The sequence below is a fragment of the Mustela nigripes genome, chromosome 1, assembly GCF_022355385.1.
Source record: "Mustela nigripes isolate SB6536 chromosome 1, MUSNIG.SB6536, whole genome shotgun sequence".
NCBI lineage: Eukaryota > Metazoa > Chordata > Mammalia > Carnivora > Mustelidae > Mustela > Mustela nigripes.
In genome coordinates, this window is record NC_081557.1 from 206,816,989 (window position 1) to 206,837,617 (window position 20,629).

The window sequence follows — 20,629 nt, forward strand, 5'->3', positions numbered from 1 at the left end:
CACATGCTGTCACCGCGTTCTCCCCTCTCCGTACCTTTGGGAGGCAAAGTCACACTGTGAATTCATTCTGTAGCCTCGCAAATCTGTGGGAGCAGAGAGGGGGATGGGCTCACCTTTCACCTCCTCTCACCACCCAGAGAAGGAAGCCCAGGGAAGAAACCCTGGGGGGCAAACTGGGCACAGAGGGATGCCAGCCTTCAAGCACTCCCAGTGTGCGGGATTCCAGGCAGATGGAATCTGCTACCCGCCAGATGGGCCACGTCCACAGAAAACACAGGCAGCCACCCCCAGAATGGTCAGTGCAAGGTCTCCAAATCACAGAAGGCATGTAGGAAGGATTCCAGGTTTCCTGAGCTCTGGCAGACCCACTGCTCACCAGGGGTCCGCCCACTAGGGAGGGGCGGGCTGGTGGCTTTGGCGTCAATGTCACCCCGGAGGGACTCAGACTCAGGTCACTATCCAAGGGGCACTATGTTCACAGAGGGACCCAAGCTGCTCTAGCACACCCATGTGGCTCAAACTCCAGTTGTATTTCTGTGGCATTGTCATCATACATCCCTGGACCCAGAAGATGGCTCCAGACTTCTTGCCCGTGGAGTGATTGCTCCAAACCATGGGGAACCACGTGTGTGCCATCCGATCGGTGACCTGAGTCTCACGGTCACTGGACCACATGGGCTCCCCCATAAGACCTGCTGCACAGCTGGACAGCCATGGGCAACAGTGGCTGTCCATGGAGGAGGGGAGGGCAGGAAGGGGCACCAGGGTCTCCACCCTGATGGGGGTGGGCGGTGGGGGGTAGGTGTCAGCTATTGAGAATGTCAGTTCTGCTCTTTGTAACTCACTTTAGTGAGTTTGGTGCTGGTGTAGACAAAAGTTTTTCTTTAGTAAAGAAAAGAGAGAAACAGTAGACTTCAAGAAATGTTTTTATTTTGGCTCTGTGAGGACCTTCACTTTCAGCTTCCCAGTACTGAACATAGGCCAAGCTTTTCCAAGGGCCAGGAAGGAACTCTCTAGTTTCTTCTCATTTCCTAGTGCTGGTTGATGCCTCAAGACCCTCATCCACTCACCCACACGCACCAACAAGAGAGCTGCCAGGCAGCCGTGGGGCCCAGAGCTCCGCATGAACATGCTCTGCCCAGAGCCGCCACCTCCCACAGCCTCACGTGCAGGCTCTTGGACCTGCATTGGCCCCGGATTGGCTGACAGTGGTCAAGGCTTAGCTGTGACCCAATGAGAAATGCCTCACGGACTTCATACAACAGCACATGCGGTTCTTTAAAAAACAAACCCAACACAAATGGGAACAAGGCCAGGGAACTTGGAAGGGGGTGCGGAGAGCAGCTCACCTGTAAAGTGCTCTTTGGGGCTGGGACCATGGCCGGACCCCGGGCATGCACTCTCCCACGACGCCGGGGGTGTGAGCAGAGGCACGTGATGCAGTCTCCAAGCATGCCATCTGCGCACACACACACACTCAGCGTCGGTGTCGTGCCGTCAGGCTAGGGGGGCCACGCAAGGGTCAGGTCCTGACAGGGACATGCATGGACAGCTCTTCATTTGGGGGGGCGGGGTGGCACGCCCTCACACCGCCGACAGGAACGGGAAGAAGAAGAAGTCGAAGGCGAACTTGACTGCGCCATGCACGGTGCTGCGCCAGTCGCGCTCGATCTTCACGTGCCGCTGCGCCGGTGACAGCTGGGCCATGCAGTTGAGGCAGCTGATGGCCTTGAGCTCGAAGACAGGCCACTTGCTACCCAGGCGGCCCTCGAGGACAGTGCTGAACTCAATGAGGCTGCCCTGGCGCAGGCCGAGCAGCACGTCCTTGAACTCGCCGCTGGCCCGCAGCACGATGTCCTTGGTCACATCCTCCTCCTCCGGGCCGCGGGAGCCGTTGGTGCTGCTGAACGGCATGCCCACTGTGATCTCGAACTTGTAGCGGTCGAACTTCTTGATATGACAGGGGTGCTTGGCCAGGCGCTTGAGGCGGCAGAGCTCCTCCTCAGCTGTAGGGCCACTGCTGGGGCTGCAGGCCGGGTAGGCATCGCCGTAGAGGCAGCGCAGCCAGTCACCCACGAAGAATGGCAGCATGTTGATGGCTGCCTCGGCGCTGTTGTCGATCTCCGTGACACGCACGTACTTGAAGCGGCCCGTCCATGTGACCCGGTGGCCCTCCAGGTGGCTGCACAGAATCTGCGTGCGGGCCATGTTTGTCTCCTTCCAGGCCCGGGGCCCACACAGGAAGCTGTACTGCGGCCAGGTCAGCGTGGAGTTGTATACCTTCATGCCCTCCGAGCGGTACACATAGAACCAGCAGAAGAGCACAATAGCCGTGAGCCACACCAGGATGAGCTTGACGATGGAGCTGCGCGTCAGGGACTTGACCATCCCCAGCACCGAGAAGTTGGCCTTGGTCCACCAGCGGACCAGCAGGGGCACGCTACACACCAGCACAGCAACAGCGATCTTGGTGAGCTCCAGGGCCAGGAACCAGCGGGCGAACTGCACCACACCCACCAGCACCAGGCCGGCCACCAGGATCGGGAGAGCGAACAGGAAGAGGCAGTAGCCTATGGAGGCACGGATCAGCCCCAGGCCGGTGGACTCGAGCAGGATGACCACGCTCAGCTCGCACCACATGAAGCAGACCAGATAGGGCACCAGGTAGCAGTAGGTGCCCTTGAAGTTCCTCAGCTGTGCCATGCGGAAGAAGAGGTACAGCAAGTAGACATAGAGCAGGCAGGGGAGGCTGACGTTCAGGACGATGAGGGGGCCGAGGGGTACGGTGAGGAAGGTCTGGCCCAGTAGCTTCAGGGAGTGCAGGTTGAAGGGTAGCGTGGGCAGCAGGGAGAGCAGGCCAGCGGCCACCTCGGTCACCAGGGCCCTCCTGGTATAGGGCTCAGCGGAGGTGCTCAGGCTCATGTAGCTGGTGGCCGTGAAGAAGACGGACACAACGGCCAGCTCTGAGCAGGGAATGTAGTCCTTGCTGGCAAGGGGGAAGGAGAAGATGACGAAGGCGACGGACAGCAGGAAGTGGAGGTACGGCTCCAGGTGGTTCCAGCCGAAGTTTACCTCCGCCTGCTCCACGTCCAGGTTGGGCTCGAAGCGCAGGAGCAGGCCCGTGAGGGTGCGGAAGCTCTCCCAGGCCCGGCTGTCCTGGAACACCTTGAGTGTACAGATCACCATGGAGATGAAGGACAGGTAGAAGACGACCAGGGGAATAAAGAGGGCGAAGAAGTCGATGGTCAGGTTGCTAATGATGAAGAAGAAGATGAGGGCGTTGATGTGGTGGGTGGGGACGATGGTCGACAGCCAGTGCACGCCTGCCCGGGACGCCATGTCGATCAGGTACTCTTTGATCTCTATGACGGCGTGCAAGGGGTATTTGACCACCTGGTGGGGGTGGACGCAAAGATGGACATTGGAAGGAAGTCAGCACAGGAGCCCCAATGCCGTCCTCAATACCCTGCCAGCCACCTGAGCAATGCTTGAAGCAAACAGCTCACCCTGGATCCTTTGTCCCAGCGGATCCTTCCTATGTCAACACCCTCTGCACACGGTCACATCTTCCCCAGGCTCTGTGGTCCGGACAGACCTTCCCTCGATCCCACCCAGTCCTGCAGGTCCTGGCTCCTCTCCTCTGGGCCCCTGGAGTCCAGCCCCTGGCTCCCCTCTCGTCCCAAACTTCTGCCAGAGTTTCTAGACTCCTGCAAACTAGTGTCCCCTTCCAGACCTCAGGTACCTAGAGGAAAGCACCTGGTTCCCCTGTGCCCTTCCCATCCAGCCTCGCTGATGGAGACCGGAGCCCTGGCTGCCAGTGTGGGGGTGGGGCTTGTGACCTGGCCACCCCCGCGGCAGAGGCTGCCTGGCTGAGCCTTGCTCCCCCCCACTCCCATCCTCTAAAGGTAGAGAAACTGATACTTTCAAACCCATGAAGGGCTCTCTGAACAGTCCCAGGAGCAGCAGCAGATACAGGGAGCCCAGAATGAGAGCTCTGTGCAAACATGAACTGGGACTGCCTGTCCTGTCATAACGAAATGGAGATGATTCACCTGTAAGGGGCCAAGGAGACGTGCTCGCTCGTGGCAGGGGACCCCAAAAAGCAGCTGCCTGCTACCACCCACTCCACACACCTGTGCTGCTCAGAATGGACACCCCCCTCACCACGGTCGCTCCTGCAGTCTGCACCCAGTGTGAAGGGCAGGCTGACCCCCAGACTTCACACAGCAAAGGACAAATGAGGGACATAAGGTTGGTGAGTAAGGGGGCAGCCAAGGGAGGAGGCAGGGGGCTGATTCTGCCCCCTGGGGCTGGACTCCACACCTATGCACAACTCCCCAAGGTGTCCACCGGGCCAGGGCACAGGGAAATGAGAGAGGGGCTGGAGGTGCTGGCGCTCAGATGGTATGGCGTGGGGGAGGCCATGTGTCCGGGCGTGTCTGGAGGGGCAAACGCGTGGACCCCTGACCTCACGAGATACCCACTTGTGGGGGTAGGGAAGCCTGCCTGCTGCCCAGAGACCCTCGGAGGTGGGGGGGATGCCCACCGCCGCCCAGTGAGGTCGGCAGCACAGCCTCTGCCTCGTCTGCCTGGCTAGAGCATGAACCCGGCCAACAAGGTGGACCCTGGGGGAGCACAACTGAGTGATCACACCCGGATGCAGCTGTCTTTGTTCAAGAGCCTTGGCTGTCAGCTCAGAAGGACCTGGAAGCAACAGGATAGTGCACCTTCCACAGATGTGAGGGCGCCTGGCTCACATGCGAGTTGGGATATTAGGGAACATGTATGTGCACACTGTCTATTCATATAAACACACACGTACATGTGTGAAGAGCTGCGTTCCCTCTTACACATTTGTGACAGCCCACTTACCCTTGTTCTAGAACAAGAAAGGAAGTGAATGATTGACCTCCCAGCTCAGGGGTGCCAGTGACCTGCCCTGAGCGCAGGACCACCCTCCCACGGGACCTGGATGGGCCCTAGCAAGTGTCGGTATGTGCTCCTGCTCTGGAGTGGGAGCAGCTGTGAGCAGACTCCTCCAGGCTTCCCCCAGGAGAGCCCCTCTGACACAGACACAGAGCCAGAACCCGCCTGTGTGCAGCTAATCCTCGACGAGGCAGCCCCAGCCAGTGGCAGGACAGACCACAGGTGTCCCCTGGGGCTGTTTAGCTTTCCGCCCTCCTCTATACAAGCAGCCTGTGCCTGAAAACCAAGGATTCTATTCTCCCTTCACCTCCTGAACCATTCACACCTCTTCTTTGAGACTGTGAGGCCACAGAGAGGGGCAGAGAGGAACTTGAAAAGACAATGAAGCTTCTCAAAAAAAAAAAAAAAAGAAAAAGAAAAAGAAATCTGGATGGAACTAGAGGATATTATGCTAAGCAAAGTAGGTGAATCAGAGAAAGATCATTATCACAGGATTTTACTCATAGATGGAATTTAACAAACAAAACAAACAAAACAGACAAAAAAAAAAAAAAGAGCATAGGGGAAAGGAGGGAAAAAAAATAAGAGGAAATCAGAGAGGGAGACAAACCATAGGAGACTTTTAACTCTAGGAAACAAGGTTGCTGGAGGGAGGGCTAGGGTACCTAGGGGACGGGCATTAAGGAGGACAGGTGAAGTGATGAGGACTGGGTGTTACATAAGACTGATGAAGGACTGAACTTCATCTCTGAAACTAGTAATACAGTATATGTTAATTAATTGAATAAAAAATAAACACAACGAAGCTTCTCGAATACAGTGTCCAATGGTGTCTGGCCTCTGCCTGCACACTGAAGTCCCTGGGCTACTAGGACCAGGGAGTCCCTTCCTTTCAGGGCCCCAACTCAGCCCCTGGTTGCTTCCACCCAAGCCCTACTCCTGGGGCCCACCCAACTGGGAAACGGAAAATCTTTTCTGTAGAACAAACCCAACAAATTGAAACAAGCTATTCCCTGAGCAGGAAAGAAATTTTTAAAAAAACAAGCAAGGGATCACTTCTATGATAGGACAGCATCTGTAACCAGGCAGTTGCAGCATCTCAACCTGACTCGGCTCAGACCCAAGTGACAGTGTGCACATGGCAGCCTTCCTGATGATTCAGAGTGAAACTGTGGATTTTTAAATATTACTAAATTGACTCTCGTGAGGGCTTCATCTGCCACAAAAGTCTGCAGCAGCGCGGGGCTTGGAGTCTGGAGGTGCCCGTGGGAGTCCCGGCCGCTCAGAGGCACCTAGTACTTCACGGGGGCAGGAAGACAGAGCGTGTGCCCTCCCTCCTGCTCCGAAAAGCTGAAACAGCCTTGGGTTTTAGAGACGCCTGCCAGGAGTCATCATCTCTTTTTCACAAAAGCCTTTTAACAAGACAAACTGAAAAGGCATCAAAGTACTCTGACAACTTCAGAAACTAAAAGAAAATAGAGCCCCGTGTACTTCTTGTTAGAATACTTTAAATCTCTTTCCCAAAAAGGACTCTCAGAAGTTTTGACAGCACTGAGCTTGTCACCTGTAAGAAGGGTGACATAATTCACCATCCCAACCAGGCTGCCTTGAAAGCAGGCACTGTTAGCAACCAAGCCCCACCACACAACCTGCCTGCAGTTCCCCAGACTCACCCCTTCACCTTTGACCCTCGTTGGCCTCCTCTTGGCCAAGAACCATGGCAAGCACTCCACCCTCCTTCTCTCGCATTTCTAGGGAAACTAACAGCATCCGTCTGTGAACACACTTAGCCCAGGCCTGTCCGAGAGGACCTGCAATAAAGTTGTGAGCTCCCTTGGTCAAGCTCCTGGGTCCTCTCAGCCTGTGGCTGAGAACTTCATCCTGGACGTAGCCCCTGTCCTCGGGGGATCCCTCAACCCTGGGTCCTGAGTGAGGCCTCCATGCCTGCCACCCTGGGTTGTGGCATCTCCATGCACCATTTCTGTGTCAGCCTCCCTACCTGGAGGGTGCCTGATCTGAGCCTCCATAGCCAGGCTCCCAGGAAGGGCTATACCGAGCTGCCTCCACTGGGGGGACTTTGGCACACTTCCTGTCCCTGCCACTCCTGCCCGCTGGTGGCCGGGCCATCCCCTGCCCATCTGTATCACTGATGGTGGTCCACACACGCTCCTGCTCATACACGTTCAGCTCAGAACAAGGGCCTCTTAGACGACTAACGCCATGGGCCTCATGATGATTTATCTGCTCGGGGCCCCTCGTGTAGACAGACCTGCCTGGGTCAGGCAGCCACACTTGAGGAAATCAGGGTGCACTCTGCAAGGTGGGAGAGCTGATGTGGGGAACCCGTGAGAGCGTGGCATGGCCCACGGTGACCACCTGCACTGTAAGTCTCAACCATGGAACCGAGAGTGAGTGCTGTCACAGCAGGGCCATGACCCACCATCCCTGGCTTTCCAGACTTGTTTGTGTGCCCTCATTCCTCACTGCTACTGCTGCTTGCTGGCCGCCGGCGGGACCAGGCTGCCTCCCTTCCTACAGCTTGCCGTGCCTTCCTCGCCCCCGCAGATCTAGGTGAACAGCTACCCTGGCAGGATCCTCGCGGTCTCCCAACATTAGCACTTTGCTTTTGGGGGAAGGCATCTTTGAGAAACCAACCTCCATTCTGTGCTGTAAATGGATCATTTTTCAAAATGACAAAGTCTAAGTGAAAGTCAGACTCCAGCGTGTGGCACCCTGCCACCCGGAGCACTTTGCCCAGGAAGGCTCACCCGTCACTCCTGAGTATGCCCGCCCTCGACAGTGCCCTTGGGTTTGGAGCCTGAATGCCCACAAAAGGCCCCATTTGGGAGAACACATCCTGTTCTCCAGGCAGAGGGAGGGAAGTCTGGGGAGGTGTGGTGAGCAAATGACCACAGGGACCATCCGTACAGAGTGCGCCTCCCCCGACAAGCTGTGCAGTCCCAAAGGCTCCCATGTCACACTGGGGCCTCCCATATACCCCTCCGGAGAGCACCACGGCATGTGGAAGGGCAGGTGGGGGCCCTAGTGGTCAGAGCCCTCCAGCGCACTCACCTTCAGGCGCAGGGGCAGGTCCTCGGGGCTCTTGCCCGCCAGCTCATCGTCATCATCGTCCTGCAGGAACAGGTTGGCAGGAATGACGCCTTTGGCATACTTCTTGGTGATCTCCACAAAGTCGTCCAGCGCTATGTAGCTCTTAGCTGGGCCAAACAGAGAGGGGCACAAGGTCACCCCACGTAGCCACGCCAGGCAGCGAAGGTGGCTGGGGCCCAGTGGAGAGGGAGGCCAAGCAGGCTCGGGAGGAAGCGGCTCTCTGTCCAGGACAGACCAGTGGGCAAAGATAGCCGCAGGGAAAAGAGGTGGGACGGCCTTCATCCCACCTCTTCTCCTTGGTGACATGCTGTCCCTCCCCTGAACTTCCCTCTCCTCAGCACTCAAGCCCAGGGTCTGCCTGAGCAGAACTGGCAGCCACCTTCCTGCCCCGTCCTTCAGCCCTGGCTTCTCACAGCCTTGCTGACGGCCGCCCTACAGCCCCACCACTTACTGACCCCTCCACTCAGTATGCAGCCACCGAGGGCCAACCACGTGCCAGAGACCTGGCCCTAGCACTGGCAACGCCTGGGATCTGTGCATGAACCCAGCGTGTGCCCCAGGCTGGGCTCCTGGGCTAGTGAGGTCATGCTCAACAAGGCCAGACGAGGCCGGCTGCTCACCACGGTCATTTCCATGTCAAAACTGTCCTCCAGGCAGAGGGCAGCTGGGGAGATACGGTGAGCGAATTAACACAGCAATCACATCATAAGCGGGCTGCCAGCTGCGGGGCAGCTGTCACTCACCACGCATTGCTGGGGCCGCCTGTGCAGAGGCTGTGTTCTGGGCACTGGGGGCACTAGGGAAACTGGAACCAAAGCTGATCGTCAGAAGAAATCAATAAGCAGCAGCAAGAGCAGAGGGAACCGTGTCAGGAATGAGGCGAGCACCCCGGGAGAGGGTGGGATGCAGGTAAGGGGCTGTGTGCTAACATGGGGGGTTGGAAGGCATCCAGGGCTGCACCCGGACCACAGGCCACCATGAGATGGGGTAGCCTGGGGCAGGTCCTGCACAGATGGCAGTGGCAGGTGGATACGTGTGGCTTGAGCTGATATGAGAGAGCCGGTGAAGACAGGGCCCAGTGGCCTGGGCCAGGCTGTGCATTTGGTGGCCTGAGACCATGAGACTGGCCACCAAGGCCTGCAGTGTGGACACAGCGGTGTCTGAGGATGGGTCACCGGTGCCTTGGACAGAGCCATTCTGGTGGGATGACGAGGGGGTGGGGAGGGGAGCCAAGATGGTGACTGCAGATGCCCCCCTCCAGCTTTGTTAGCAAGGGGAACAAAGAAACAGGGTGGCTGCTATGGGAGTGAGGAGTCCAGAGAGGGTCTCATACCTTTTTTCCTGAGGTGAGAGGAATAAGCCCATGTTTACAGGCTTTTTGAATGTCCCAGTGGGGAGGGTCCGGGAGCCCGCACCCTAGGGGAGGCTGGCCCGGCTGGCTGACAGCCAGGCAGGGACCCCTGGATGGCACCATTCACACCCATCACGGAGGCCTGGAAAGGCCACATCTCTGTCCAGCTCTCACCTCCAGAGGCCTCAGACCCATCCCTCTGAGCCCAGAGTATGCAGTCTTCCCCCGGACTCTAGGACTTTCTAGCAGTTACCATGTGCACAGGGACGTTCTGAGTGGTTAACCCTAAGGGGACTAGGGCAGAGAAGGCGTTGCTGAGCCTCCTCAGGAGGCACCAGCCCTCCTCGACTTCTGTCCAGAGGCGTCTCTCAACCCAAACACAGTCAGACCCCCAGCACCTCTGTACTTAAAACCCATCTAGAACCTTGGATTCCTCTGGCGCCCACCAGCCACAGGTGTCTCTCCATGTCAGTGTCCAACCCCGCTTTACATCCCCTGAACAGAGCAAGAAAGTAAATCTGTGCCCCCGACGTGCCCGAGGCCCTGGGAAAGCCAGACTCAGGATTCATGGCATCACCAGAGCTCCAACGACACTTTACGGACTGACTGCTCACCAGCCTGGTGGGAAGGGATGTGTGCCCCTCTAATCTTCCCCTCACTGTCCACAAGGGGAAACTGAGGCTCAGAGAGGAAAACCAGGCCTGCCTGAGGTCATGAGGAGGGTGGCAGAGTTAGGGGAGGAGCCGGGCCACCTGTCAGCATGGAGCAGACCCTAGGTCCCTCTTGCTGCCTCCTTGGTGACCAAAACCAAGAGTCTGTCCACGCAGCTGGGCAGCTACACATGGATTGAGGACCTCTCCTAATTGGATGCCCCAAAGGCACCCAGTTCTGCGTGCATCCCGACTCTGCATTCCTCACCTTCCACAGCCTATGCTCTGGGAGTCCCCATACTCCCTGTTGGGTGCCCCCTCACTGGGCCTTTGGGTGCAGTTCCCTCCCCTTGCCCTTCAGGGGCTGACTGCCTCCTCACACTTGCTGACCTGCTCAGGCATGTGGATGCAGTCCCACACCACCCCCGTCTCTCTGTCCTGTGAGGACTGTCCTACTGTCCTGTCCTATGTCTGTTTTCCCTCATACCGTGAGCTCCTACTGGGCAGGCTCCAGATCCCACTGCCCAGAACACAGACAGCCCCATGCCCGGACTTTACAGCCAGGAGTAGACATGGTACCCAGGGTGCTGGGCATAATGGCTTGGTCAAAGGGGGTCACGGGTGCAGGATGGGAGACCATACTCACATTCACTGCTAACCAAGCGCTCCAGCACCCGCCTCTGCTTCTGTAGGGACTTGGGGACTGGGCCTGGCTGTGCCCCTCCATCTGTAGAGGACAGAGCAGAGAAAGAATCAAAGCAGGCTGTTTCAGCATGCTCTGTAGCATTCTAGAAACTGGTACATGTGCTCATGTGGCATCCCTCAACTCTGGGGACCACAGGGCCTGGGGCCTCCACGCAGCCTCTGATGGGGACAGCAACAGCCACCTCTCGGCCCCCGCTGGGTACAGCTGTCCCCTCTACCAACGCAGCCAGGGCAACAGATACATCAGTTTCTGATCAGCACAACTTATCCCCAGGCATCTCTTCTGGCATTGTGCTTGGCAGGATTTTCCTCTGGGAAAGACTGAGCTCTCCGGAGGCCAGGCCTTCCCTATCTCCCCAGCCCTGGTACTGGAAGGGGCTCCACAACGAGTCTGTTCACAGCTGAGTGCTGAGCCTGGACTAAAATATTCTGCCCTTTTGTCAACATCTACCCCCTGCTACACCCCCAATCCATCGAGCATTCAAGTCTTCCAGCAAACGTGCCTTTGCGGGGTCAGGTCAGGCAGGAGTGAGGCAACACGAGGGAAGAGGCGCTGTGACCCAGAGAGACTGAGGGCCATGGAAGTGGCCTGGTTTTGGGGGACAGCAAGTAGGGGCTGCTCTGTGTCACTGCGGGGGCTCTGGGGCTCCCAGGGGCAGCCCTGAGCTCACCACTTCAAGCATGGCTCTCCGGGGTGCTGCCCTCCACGACCCAGGCCTCATGGACACCTCCACTGACCCCAGCACATAGTCTTCCCAGCCCTGTCCCAGCCCTGGCCCAGACAGCAGGCTAGTGCCTGGAGGCTCTAGTCAGCAGGGGTCCTACCGGGAAACTACAGGAGAAGGGCACATTGTTCACCCCACAGCCTTCTCTGCTGCTCTACTGTGTGGGCGGAGGGCCCCAGCCCTGGTGGACCTGAGAGGGCTGGGTGCAGTCCTGGGCAGAAATCACACCTGAACAGAGGGAAGCAGGTGCTCCTCCAGTAATGGGGAGGAAAGGTCAGGTTGGCCCCAGGGCGATAGAGAGGCTGCACCCAGTTGGGGACGCCCATTCTTCTGCCCCATCTGTCCTTCGGGCTGGCTGTGGCTCAGAAGGCTGAGGGAGGGCTGCAGAGGCCGGTGATGAGGCCTGCCTCAGGGAGGTTGGCTGAGCCACAGTCAGCTCAGTGCTCCTGGAAACTCGGGGACTCAGGGACCCAGGTCCCTGCCGCATCTGTGTTACTCTCCCCTGGCTCTGTCCCTTCAGGAGGAGCAGGACACCCTGAAAATGACAAGACCTGTGGCTCTGCCAGCGGACTGCACCAGAGCTCGGGCAGGGTTTGGGAAGGAGACCTCAAGAACAGGATTACACCCCAGGAGGGACCCTCCCTGGGCCTAGACACACAAAAAGATCCCTGGGATCTCCTGGAGTCTCCGCAGGGCTGCCAAAGGGAAGCCCTGCAGAACTCCCCCAGAGAAGCCCACGAGCTCCCTGGGGAAGGCCCGGGGCCCAAAAGGCTCTCGTACCGTGCTCATTGACCTGACCGACATTCTCCAGCAGCTCTGACACAGCCACCTGCTTCTTCTTCTTGGGGTTGAGCTTCCAGTACATGACCAGGGCCGCCTTGCGCACGGCCCGCTCCAGGTCCGTCTCGGAGGAGAGCTGCTTCACCTCCTGCTCGTTCTCAGAAGTGATGCCTACAAGACAAGAGGCATTGCTGGTTTCCTCCCGCCTGCCTGGGTGCCACTGGCGATGCTCCGAGTGCTGACCAGCTCCGCCTGCAGGGGCCTGGGAGGGGACTCCTCGGGTCACCAGGGCAGGAAGAGACATCTGCCCCAAAATGACATCTCGCCAAAAACCCTGCTAGGACCCACACTCCAGATCGGAGCTCAGCCTGGTTCTTCAGTGGACCCGCCCCGGGGTGAGTCTGTGGGCGAGCACATGCCGGGGCCCTTGCCATGCTCCTGGTAGGCCTCTCCCAGCGACCCCCCAGGCAGGCATGTGCTAGACCTTCTTGTGCTCCTGGCCCACTTCCCTGTCCAATTTCCTCCTCACCAGCACCCTCAGGAATAGGAACGGCTCTCCCTCATTTATAGATGGGAAGCCAAGGCACAGGGGCGTCCTGGCCAGCCCCAGGCCGGGAAGTCAGAGACAGGCAGAGCGACAGGGAACCATGGGAGTCAGAGACCGGTAACCACAGTTATCAGCCTGGGTGCTGCCCCTCCTGAGGCAGCTGGGAAATCCGGTTCCTGCACCACCGGCCCTTTCCCAGGGAGATGGAGACTCTCCATGGAGAGAGATGGGCACAGGTTTCACAGGCTGGCCTACGGCCATCTTTCTCCCTTCAACTCCACTGTCAGGGTCATTAGCACCCACCCACCCACCCCCCTCCCCGCCCCGCCAACCAAGGGCAGTAAGACATGAGATGGAGGGGGGACAGAATTTTTTTCTTCCTTCTAAACATCTTCCAAATTTTCCACCTGAGCACACATTTCTCTCAAGATCAGGAAGCACTCGGTGTGAAAAAGGGGTGGGGGCGGTACAGGGCACACAGGGCCCCCCATGGCCCTCTGCAGCACACGTCCTCAGGCCTGGTCCTGACCGGGCTCCCTCCTGGCCTGTGGGAACTGCTGGGTGTGGGTGCACTGACACGCCCCCGCCGGCGTGTCAGTGCACCTCCCAGGGTGGACTGGTGAGAAATCCTGGCGGACAGAAAGCCTCAATTCTGTGTTTCCAATGGCATCAGTCCCATTTCCAAAAAAAAAGAAGATTCTATATAATACATAACTCTTAAAAACATTCTGATACAAAACCAGAAAAAAAAAAAACACTTGAAACTATAGAGCATTTCTCTGGGTTTCAAGGTTATAGGTAATTTGTATCTTTGTTTTCTATACATTCCAAGTTTTATATAATATCCATAAAACACTTCCACCATCTGGAGAAAATCATTAAAAAAATACTTTATAACACACGCTACAGGCTTCCATTTTTCTCTGAGGTCTGAAACTTCCAGAAGCACACTGCTCCATGGCCGCAGGATAATGGAGTAAGTGACCGCGTGTGGCCAGGCTATGTCTCACTGGTCCCCACACCCGTTCGCTTCCTGGCAGCTATCGCACCTGGGCAGGTCTTCACTGGCCTATGGTCCCCCAGCCGTTCAGCCCAGACTGGATGCAAAGTCAGCCCCAGAAGTTCCATCCTGACCTTGCGCTACTGTCACATTGTCCTACTGTACCCTGTTGAAGCTGACTGTCCATAGGCTCTACGATGCACTCCTTGATCTGGATTAGAACCCAGAAGGGATCTACCGACAGACCAACACAGACCGAAGAGGATGACAGTGGCTTTACCAGCTGAACATCCCATGTCATATTCTGGAAACAATGTCTTTGGAACAAAACCACAGTGGAACAGAAATTTACACCTGCCGATTTAGCAAGCAGTGCATGTCCCTCAGGGGCTGTGCCTGCCCCAAGCCTCCCTCAGACCCACCTGCCCAAGCCTCCTGTGGACCCACCTTTCCTGTCTGCCAGGCACCGACGAAGAAGCTTGACAGCCTCGCGCCGGCCCTGCTTCGCGGCAAGGATCAGCCAGCCCACAGCGGTGCAGTTGTTCAGCTCCTCATCTGCGTCACCGGCGAGCTGCAGGTAGTGTTTCCCCACCTGCAGCAAGAACCCAGTCAAGCCACATTCCGCGGCACCCCGTGTGCTGCATCAGGGCTCCTGCTCTGCATCCTGATCCTGACCTGCTCCCCAGAGCCAGGCAAACTGGGGCTTCCCGACCCTCTCCTGCTCTGTCCTCCTGGCCAGCCTGCCTCCCCAACCCGGCTCGCCCAGGCCAGGAAGACAGGGGGTGGGACTGGGGCCCCTGGGGCATCTGCCCTCAGCACAGCAGGGCCTGTGGGACCCTCGGGGCCCTTGATCCTCAGAAAACTGTGTTGAGCGTGTGGGCCCCCCTTCACAGATGAGAAGATGGGGTGGGGGGGCAGGGGCACTGAGGGCAGACAGGAAGGAGGGAAGGCATCCCAGAGGAGGGGGGCCAAGATGGGGAGTGAGCTGAACATGGGCGAGAACATGGGATCTGCAGAGGTGGTGGAAGGCAAGTGACACAGAGAACATGGGAACACAGCAAACAGGGGCCCGGCATCCCTGCTCCCCATTCACACAGTACCGGCTTCCCCCAGGGCCACTGTGCAGGGCCAGTGGGCTGAGCTTCCCACTGACACATGGTCCTCACCTCCGTCTGTGCCTTGGGATCCCCTGCTTTGGCCTTCTCCAGGACTTCTTCAAAGGACACTTCCACATCTCCCCTCACGGGCCCTTTCACACAGGAGAAAAGCACACAGAATGTCACGAGGCTGGTCCCTGTTGTCTGTCTGGGAGTGGAGGAGACTACAATAATGGGCTCGGACCCAGGGCAGCTTGTCAAAATCCAGGTCAGACGCAGACAGATATGCTAGCACGCTGCCTTCCAGTGATGCAGACAGCCCCAGAACATGGACAGCAAAACTGCTACAGAAGGGAGCAGCTCAGAGCAGCAGGAAGGACGAGGATGAGGGAGCATAGACGCCAGTCCCACCCTCACCCCCGAACTCAGACCTGCTTGAGTTGGGCTCTAGAAAGATCCTAGGACTCCGGCATGAAAAGCCCCTGACCTAAATAAACACCTGTGCCCCAATAGACAAACCAAATCCATGTTTTCCAAGACTGCCATCTATACGCACATGAGTTCTGGAGGCCACGATCGGAATGCACACACACACGCATATAGGTTATATTTATGACAGTGAATCATGATTAACTTCCCACGTTACTCTCCAGTGAAAGGCACCATTCCCACAGTTCAGAAACCCGTGGGAGGTACATGCTCAGGCTGTTGGGCCTCCCCCACTCTGCTGGGCCTTTGCATTATTCCCAACACTCACTGATTTTACAAAACAGGGCCACAAAACCACTCTGTGGATATATTTTCTTTTCGGGTCATTCTCCCAGGCAGTCCTTCAGGTGTGTTACTAGGCCCAAGGGCCCAAACATCATACAGCTCATACTATAGACTACTTTCTAAAAAGTTATCAAGTTACAAAAGTATCATGGAAATACACCAACTTTACAACCTTACCAGCAATAGGAAGCCTAACGATAAAAAATTTAAGTTATTTATTTATTTATTTTTTACCAGTGTCTGTCTTTGCCTTATACAACGAATATGCGGGGGCCTCCGTCCTGCCCCACACCTGACCTTGGCAGGTCCTAGACACCTCCAGGCAACTCGTGGGATGTACCGCTACTGACTCCACTGTAGGTGCCTAGTAGGAACTGACAGCCTCTCACTCTCTAGAAGTCTCTGGAAACAAAAATGGTCTCCTGTGACATCACCCAAGGACCAGCCTTCCTGATGGGTTCATCCAGGCCTTTCCCAGAACCAGCTCTTCCAGGCTTGGAGCTGGCTCTGCAGCCACCAGTGCCACCAGGCCCTGCATTCTGGGCACTTGAGTCCACAGGACACAGGACTCTTGGAGGAGGCCGGGCCATGGCTTGGGCCAGCGCAGCCTTCAGGCGCAAAGATGGAGAGGCACGGGGGACCAGGGTCAGCTCAGAGGAAGGAGACTTCTTCTTAAGACCTCACAGCTCAGGTACACACTGCAGCCCTCTTGTGGGATGGCTGGAAGACACTAGGTCACTTCTCCCTGAGATCAGACTGGGCTTCCTTGCCAAGGTCCTTGGGGCCCCTGCCCAGTGTGGCCTCAGCATGCACACCCTTCCCTCGTGCCCAGGACCTTGGTGCTTCCTGAGCCAAGGCCACTGTTCCCTTCTGGCCCCCGTCACACCCCCTCTAGTCCCTGGATGCACACTCTGTCCTCAAACACGAGAGCACAAAGCCTGCAGACTGCAAGACAGTCCCTTCCATGGGTTCCCGGGGAGTTGGAGTGTGCACACGGAGGGAAATCCAGCCTGTGTGTGACTCTGCCGTTAGCCTCAAAGTGCCATGTGACCTAGCCAGGGTCATTTTCAACCGTCTTTAATATCCAACCAACAGGACGGTTATGAAGAACAAGACACTTTGTGTTACATGACTGGGCCAGAGTTGGCACTCCCAAAATGTGGGTTTCTTTTTCCTCCCCACTTCCCTCCTCTTGGCTGACCCCAGGGCCTTTGCCGTTCACTGACACTGCACCTCCCACTGCAGGGCCCACCAGGTACCTCCCACAATTCCAAAACTTTTCTTGATTAACTGAACTCGCAAGCCCATGTTCTTTCTGTGTTCTGACACTGGCCAGTCAGCCCTTGGCCTATGGGAAGGCTCCTGCTTCAAGGATTCAAGCATACATCTGTTGGCTGAAGATGCTGGCCATGATTAATTTTTCATGGAAGTTATCCATAGCCTGGCATTTCAAGAAGTCTCCCCAGTAGACAGAACCTCCTTGAAACATATGCCACACCTCCTTTGTGATTCCAGGTCCCACTTGGCACTGGTAGAAATATTTCTACAACTACTCAAATGTTGGGCCCATGCTGCAGACCAGTCAGAGGGCTCTTGCTTTTTCCATGTAAGCAGGAGCCTTCCCATAGGCCAAGGGCTGACTGGCCAGTGTCATAACCCCCCAGAACTGGCTGAGGCAGTGTGGACCAAGGACCATGAAACACACTATTCCTTGCACATGCAACCTGCATTCCTGGTTTTTTCTGGTCCCAGCACTTTGATGTCCTGTCTGGGTACCCACCGTTCCCTACATTGGTCATCAAGGTCTGGTGCCATTGTCCCTCACCCACACTGCATGGTGGGGGGCGGGGTGTGCCCCCGTCTCCCTGACCATGGTACTTGGGTTTCAGGGTTGGACACAGACCCAGGCCAGGCCACTGGGGTTTGCATTGAACTTCTGGGAAACCAGCACCCTCCTGTCACTAGGTCTCAGCTGACGGACGCCAGTGGGGAGGCCTGGAGGGCCACCCAGTGAGAGAACCCAAGTGAGATGAGGGAAAGCAGAGCTGGGGTTGCTGATCACAGCATCTGAGCCCCTGGATCCAGTCCTGAAACCAGCATGCTGTATACTCTACAGATCCTGGAACTAAGAAATTCCTCTCAACCTGGTTTTTTTTGGCTTATGTCAATTTATATTGTGTCTCTGTGTCATTCACAACTGGAGGGGTCCCGACTCTAACTCATTTTTGAAAGGCTTCCTGTCACCAAGCAGCAATAACCAGAGATGCTGGCCTTGGGCAGGTCTGCACGCCTCTGCCAGAGCCCACGGGAGAACCACATCCATGCCCTTCCCCATCTTTCCGTTGTTTTCTCCACAGATTCCCCACATTAGAAAGCCGTGCATGTGCCCTGCTGACTTGGTATGTGACCCTTGATCTTCTCTGGAGCTGTCCCCTCTCCCTGGCAGGGTCCTTTGCCATTTTCCTTTACAATTGGGACGTGGTATTTCACAGCTCCCACCGGGCTTCACAGGGACACTCTGTCCAGGGGGTGGGTCTGACCCAAACAAGTCCAGCTGCCAGCACTGCACTGGACCCTGCGGCTGGGTAAGCGGTGCAGGATGGAAGGGTGAGGAAGGGGGCCGCCAAGGGAAGGAGGGGGGGCAGGGTCCATGGCACTCCTGTCTCTGCAAATCCCAATACGGGGACATAAGGACATGTTCCGCACGATGACTGCACAGCAAGTTCAAGCCCTCAACCCTGGCGGCCGCTCTGCAGAAAGGGGGAAGGTGGGTGAGCAAGCCTCACACCCACTCTGGACTGCATCAGGACCCTGGGCCGTGAGCAGGAAGCGTGCGCACGAAGCTCTCCCAGACATGGCGGGAGCAGGACAGAAGCCAGCACCCTTGCTCCCAATGGCTGCTGGCCGGATCCGCTGCTGAAGTGGAGTTTTGAATTGTTGAGAGCTTGCCAGAAGCTCTGAGAAGGGGAGGGCCACCTGACACCTGCAGGAGGAGGATGGTGCAATGCTCCTGTCCTCCCGCGGCCACCGCCAGCTCCTTCCTCACTCCCGCATGTCCTCCCTGGTCCTCCCAGGATGCCCGCCACTGGCAGCTGCAGGGAAGGGCAGGGTGAAAAGCAGCCAAGGGTTCATCGTCTGTCCTTGTAGGCGCCTTGCACCAAGAGGCTGTCCCACACACGGGATGGCCGGGTTGTCCTTCACCATCTGGGTGTTCCACACACAGGGGGTGGGGGTCACCTTGTACCAAGGAGCTGTCTCATTAGCCTTTGGGATGCTGATTCTCGTACTCATGAACAAACAGGGTGAACGACCCCTGCCAAGGGCTGGTCAAGCTTAGCTGGGGGATCCAGCCAGGAGTCCACTCTCCTGACAGCCCAGGACAGGGTTGTTTCCTGAGCACTGCCCACGTGCTAAGGGCAGCAAGCTGAAGGAGGCAGGACAGCTGCCCTCAAAGCCCATCCACGGGCAGGGCGAGCATAGTCACATTTTATCAGTGCGGGCTGTGGAGGTGTTGGAAGTCATCAGTCCTGATCGGGGGGGTGGTGCTTCCTGAAAGAAGTGATGCCTGAGGCTTGGAACACAAGTCCATGGTTAAAGGTAACTGATGAGGGCACACAGCCAACTTTCCAAAGGTCTCAGGAAACCACCTGACCCTGCCACCCTGCAGCTCACGACAGGGCGTCCTATAGTGATGAGGTGACCGCATAGGCATGGCTACCACATGGACTTGCGCTTGTACTGGGGTCAGGACAAAATAACCTGTGTGGAAAAGTCTCTGGATTGTCAATGGCTGACACCTTGACCAGAGAACAAGAACCCGAGCTGTTTATCTCTGTGACTTGTCCCCAGGACAGCAGGGCTTCAACGCTCTGTGCCTGCTCACACTCCCACATTGGCATCAGTTCTGACGGTCCAGCTCTGAACCCCCACACTCTCCCGTGGCTCCAGCCAGAGATCTGGGGGCCAGCCTTGCTTCCTCTACCCTCATCTCCACCTGCCTCTCGGCCACCACTCTGGTTGGCAGCTGGGGTTGCCTCCTCTTTAATGTGACACAGAGCATGTCTTCCTCTCATTTAGACCCTCCAACGCTCCCCCAAACACCCTTCTCCTTATCGTGACCCTCGAGGGCCTGCCTGGCTGACCTCCTAACCCTGTACTCTGACTCCTTCCCAGGGGGCCATCAGTCTTGGAGCCCGCAGTCCAGCACGGCCCCACACTGTGCAGGTACTTCTTCATGTACTCACCTGGGATCCCTCCCAGAGGTAGGCTGTGGCCCTGCAGCTGGGAGGCCTCACAGTGCTGGCAGTCCCGCTGGTCATCTGCCCTCACCCACCGAGGTCAGCAGAAAGGGTGCCTCGTGCTCCCCAGGTCTCCATAACATCAGCTGTCCCCAGCACAGAACCTGCCCTCCAGGACGGTTGTTTGCTTCTGGCTCTCCCAGGCCCAGGGCTCCTGGGGGGCAGGGCTGAGCCTCACCAGAGACTACCCTAAGGGCCAGCTGATGAGCCGAGGGTTTCCAGCCCAGCTGTCTCTGCTTCAGTTCTGCACTGGGCTCCCTGGAGAGATAGCCCCAAGCACTGGGCACACCACCTGCAGCTCCCCCACCCCCGCCCCCCGGGTAAGCAGAGAGTCCCTGAGTGTGTTCAAATCTCGACCTCATGGTCACCGGCTGGTGTTCCAATATGTTGGAGAAGCAAGCACGCTAATCCAGATATAACCTAAAGTGGGGCCTGGCACAGAAAGCGTTCCTTCCACACTCATGCTTGTTGCGACCTGTGGGCACCTAATGGGCTCGCTACACCTTTGCAGATGTGCAGGTGAGGGATCCAACACAGGCCCACGAAGCCCCTCCCTGGGCAGATGTGCTCTGGGTTCTGCAGGGCCAGCAGGGCAGGCTGTGTCTGCCTGTGACCGGCGATGGACCCCCAGAGCAGCACAGCCTGGATGTGGGTCTGGGACCCCA

At 57.2% G+C, this 20,629-nt stretch overlaps 1 protein-coding gene across 3 annotated transcripts in view; it reads right to left on the reverse strand.

Annotated features, from left to right (window-relative positions):
* Positions 1 to 908: 908 nt before the first annotated feature.
* Positions 909 to 20,629, reverse strand: part of WFS1 (wolframin ER transmembrane glycoprotein) — a 30,180-nt gene continuing 10,459 nt past the window's right edge. For all 3 annotated transcript variants that reach the window (XM_059380522.1, XM_059380539.1, XM_059380531.1), the window contains 6 exons: positions 14,962 to 15,044; positions 14,243 to 14,387; positions 12,249 to 12,419; positions 10,685 to 10,765; positions 7,999 to 8,144; positions 909 to 3,393 (listed from right to left, as the gene is read on the reverse strand). In XM_059380522.1, coding sequence (XP_059236505.1) covers positions 1,585 to 3,393; positions 7,999 to 8,144; positions 10,685 to 10,765; positions 12,249 to 12,419; positions 14,243 to 14,387; positions 14,962 to 15,044 — 2,435 coding nt within the window. In that variant the 3' untranslated portion in view covers positions 909 to 1,584. The remainder of the gene's footprint in view (positions 3,394 to 7,998; positions 8,145 to 10,684; positions 10,766 to 12,248; positions 12,420 to 14,242; positions 14,388 to 14,961; positions 15,045 to 20,629) is intronic.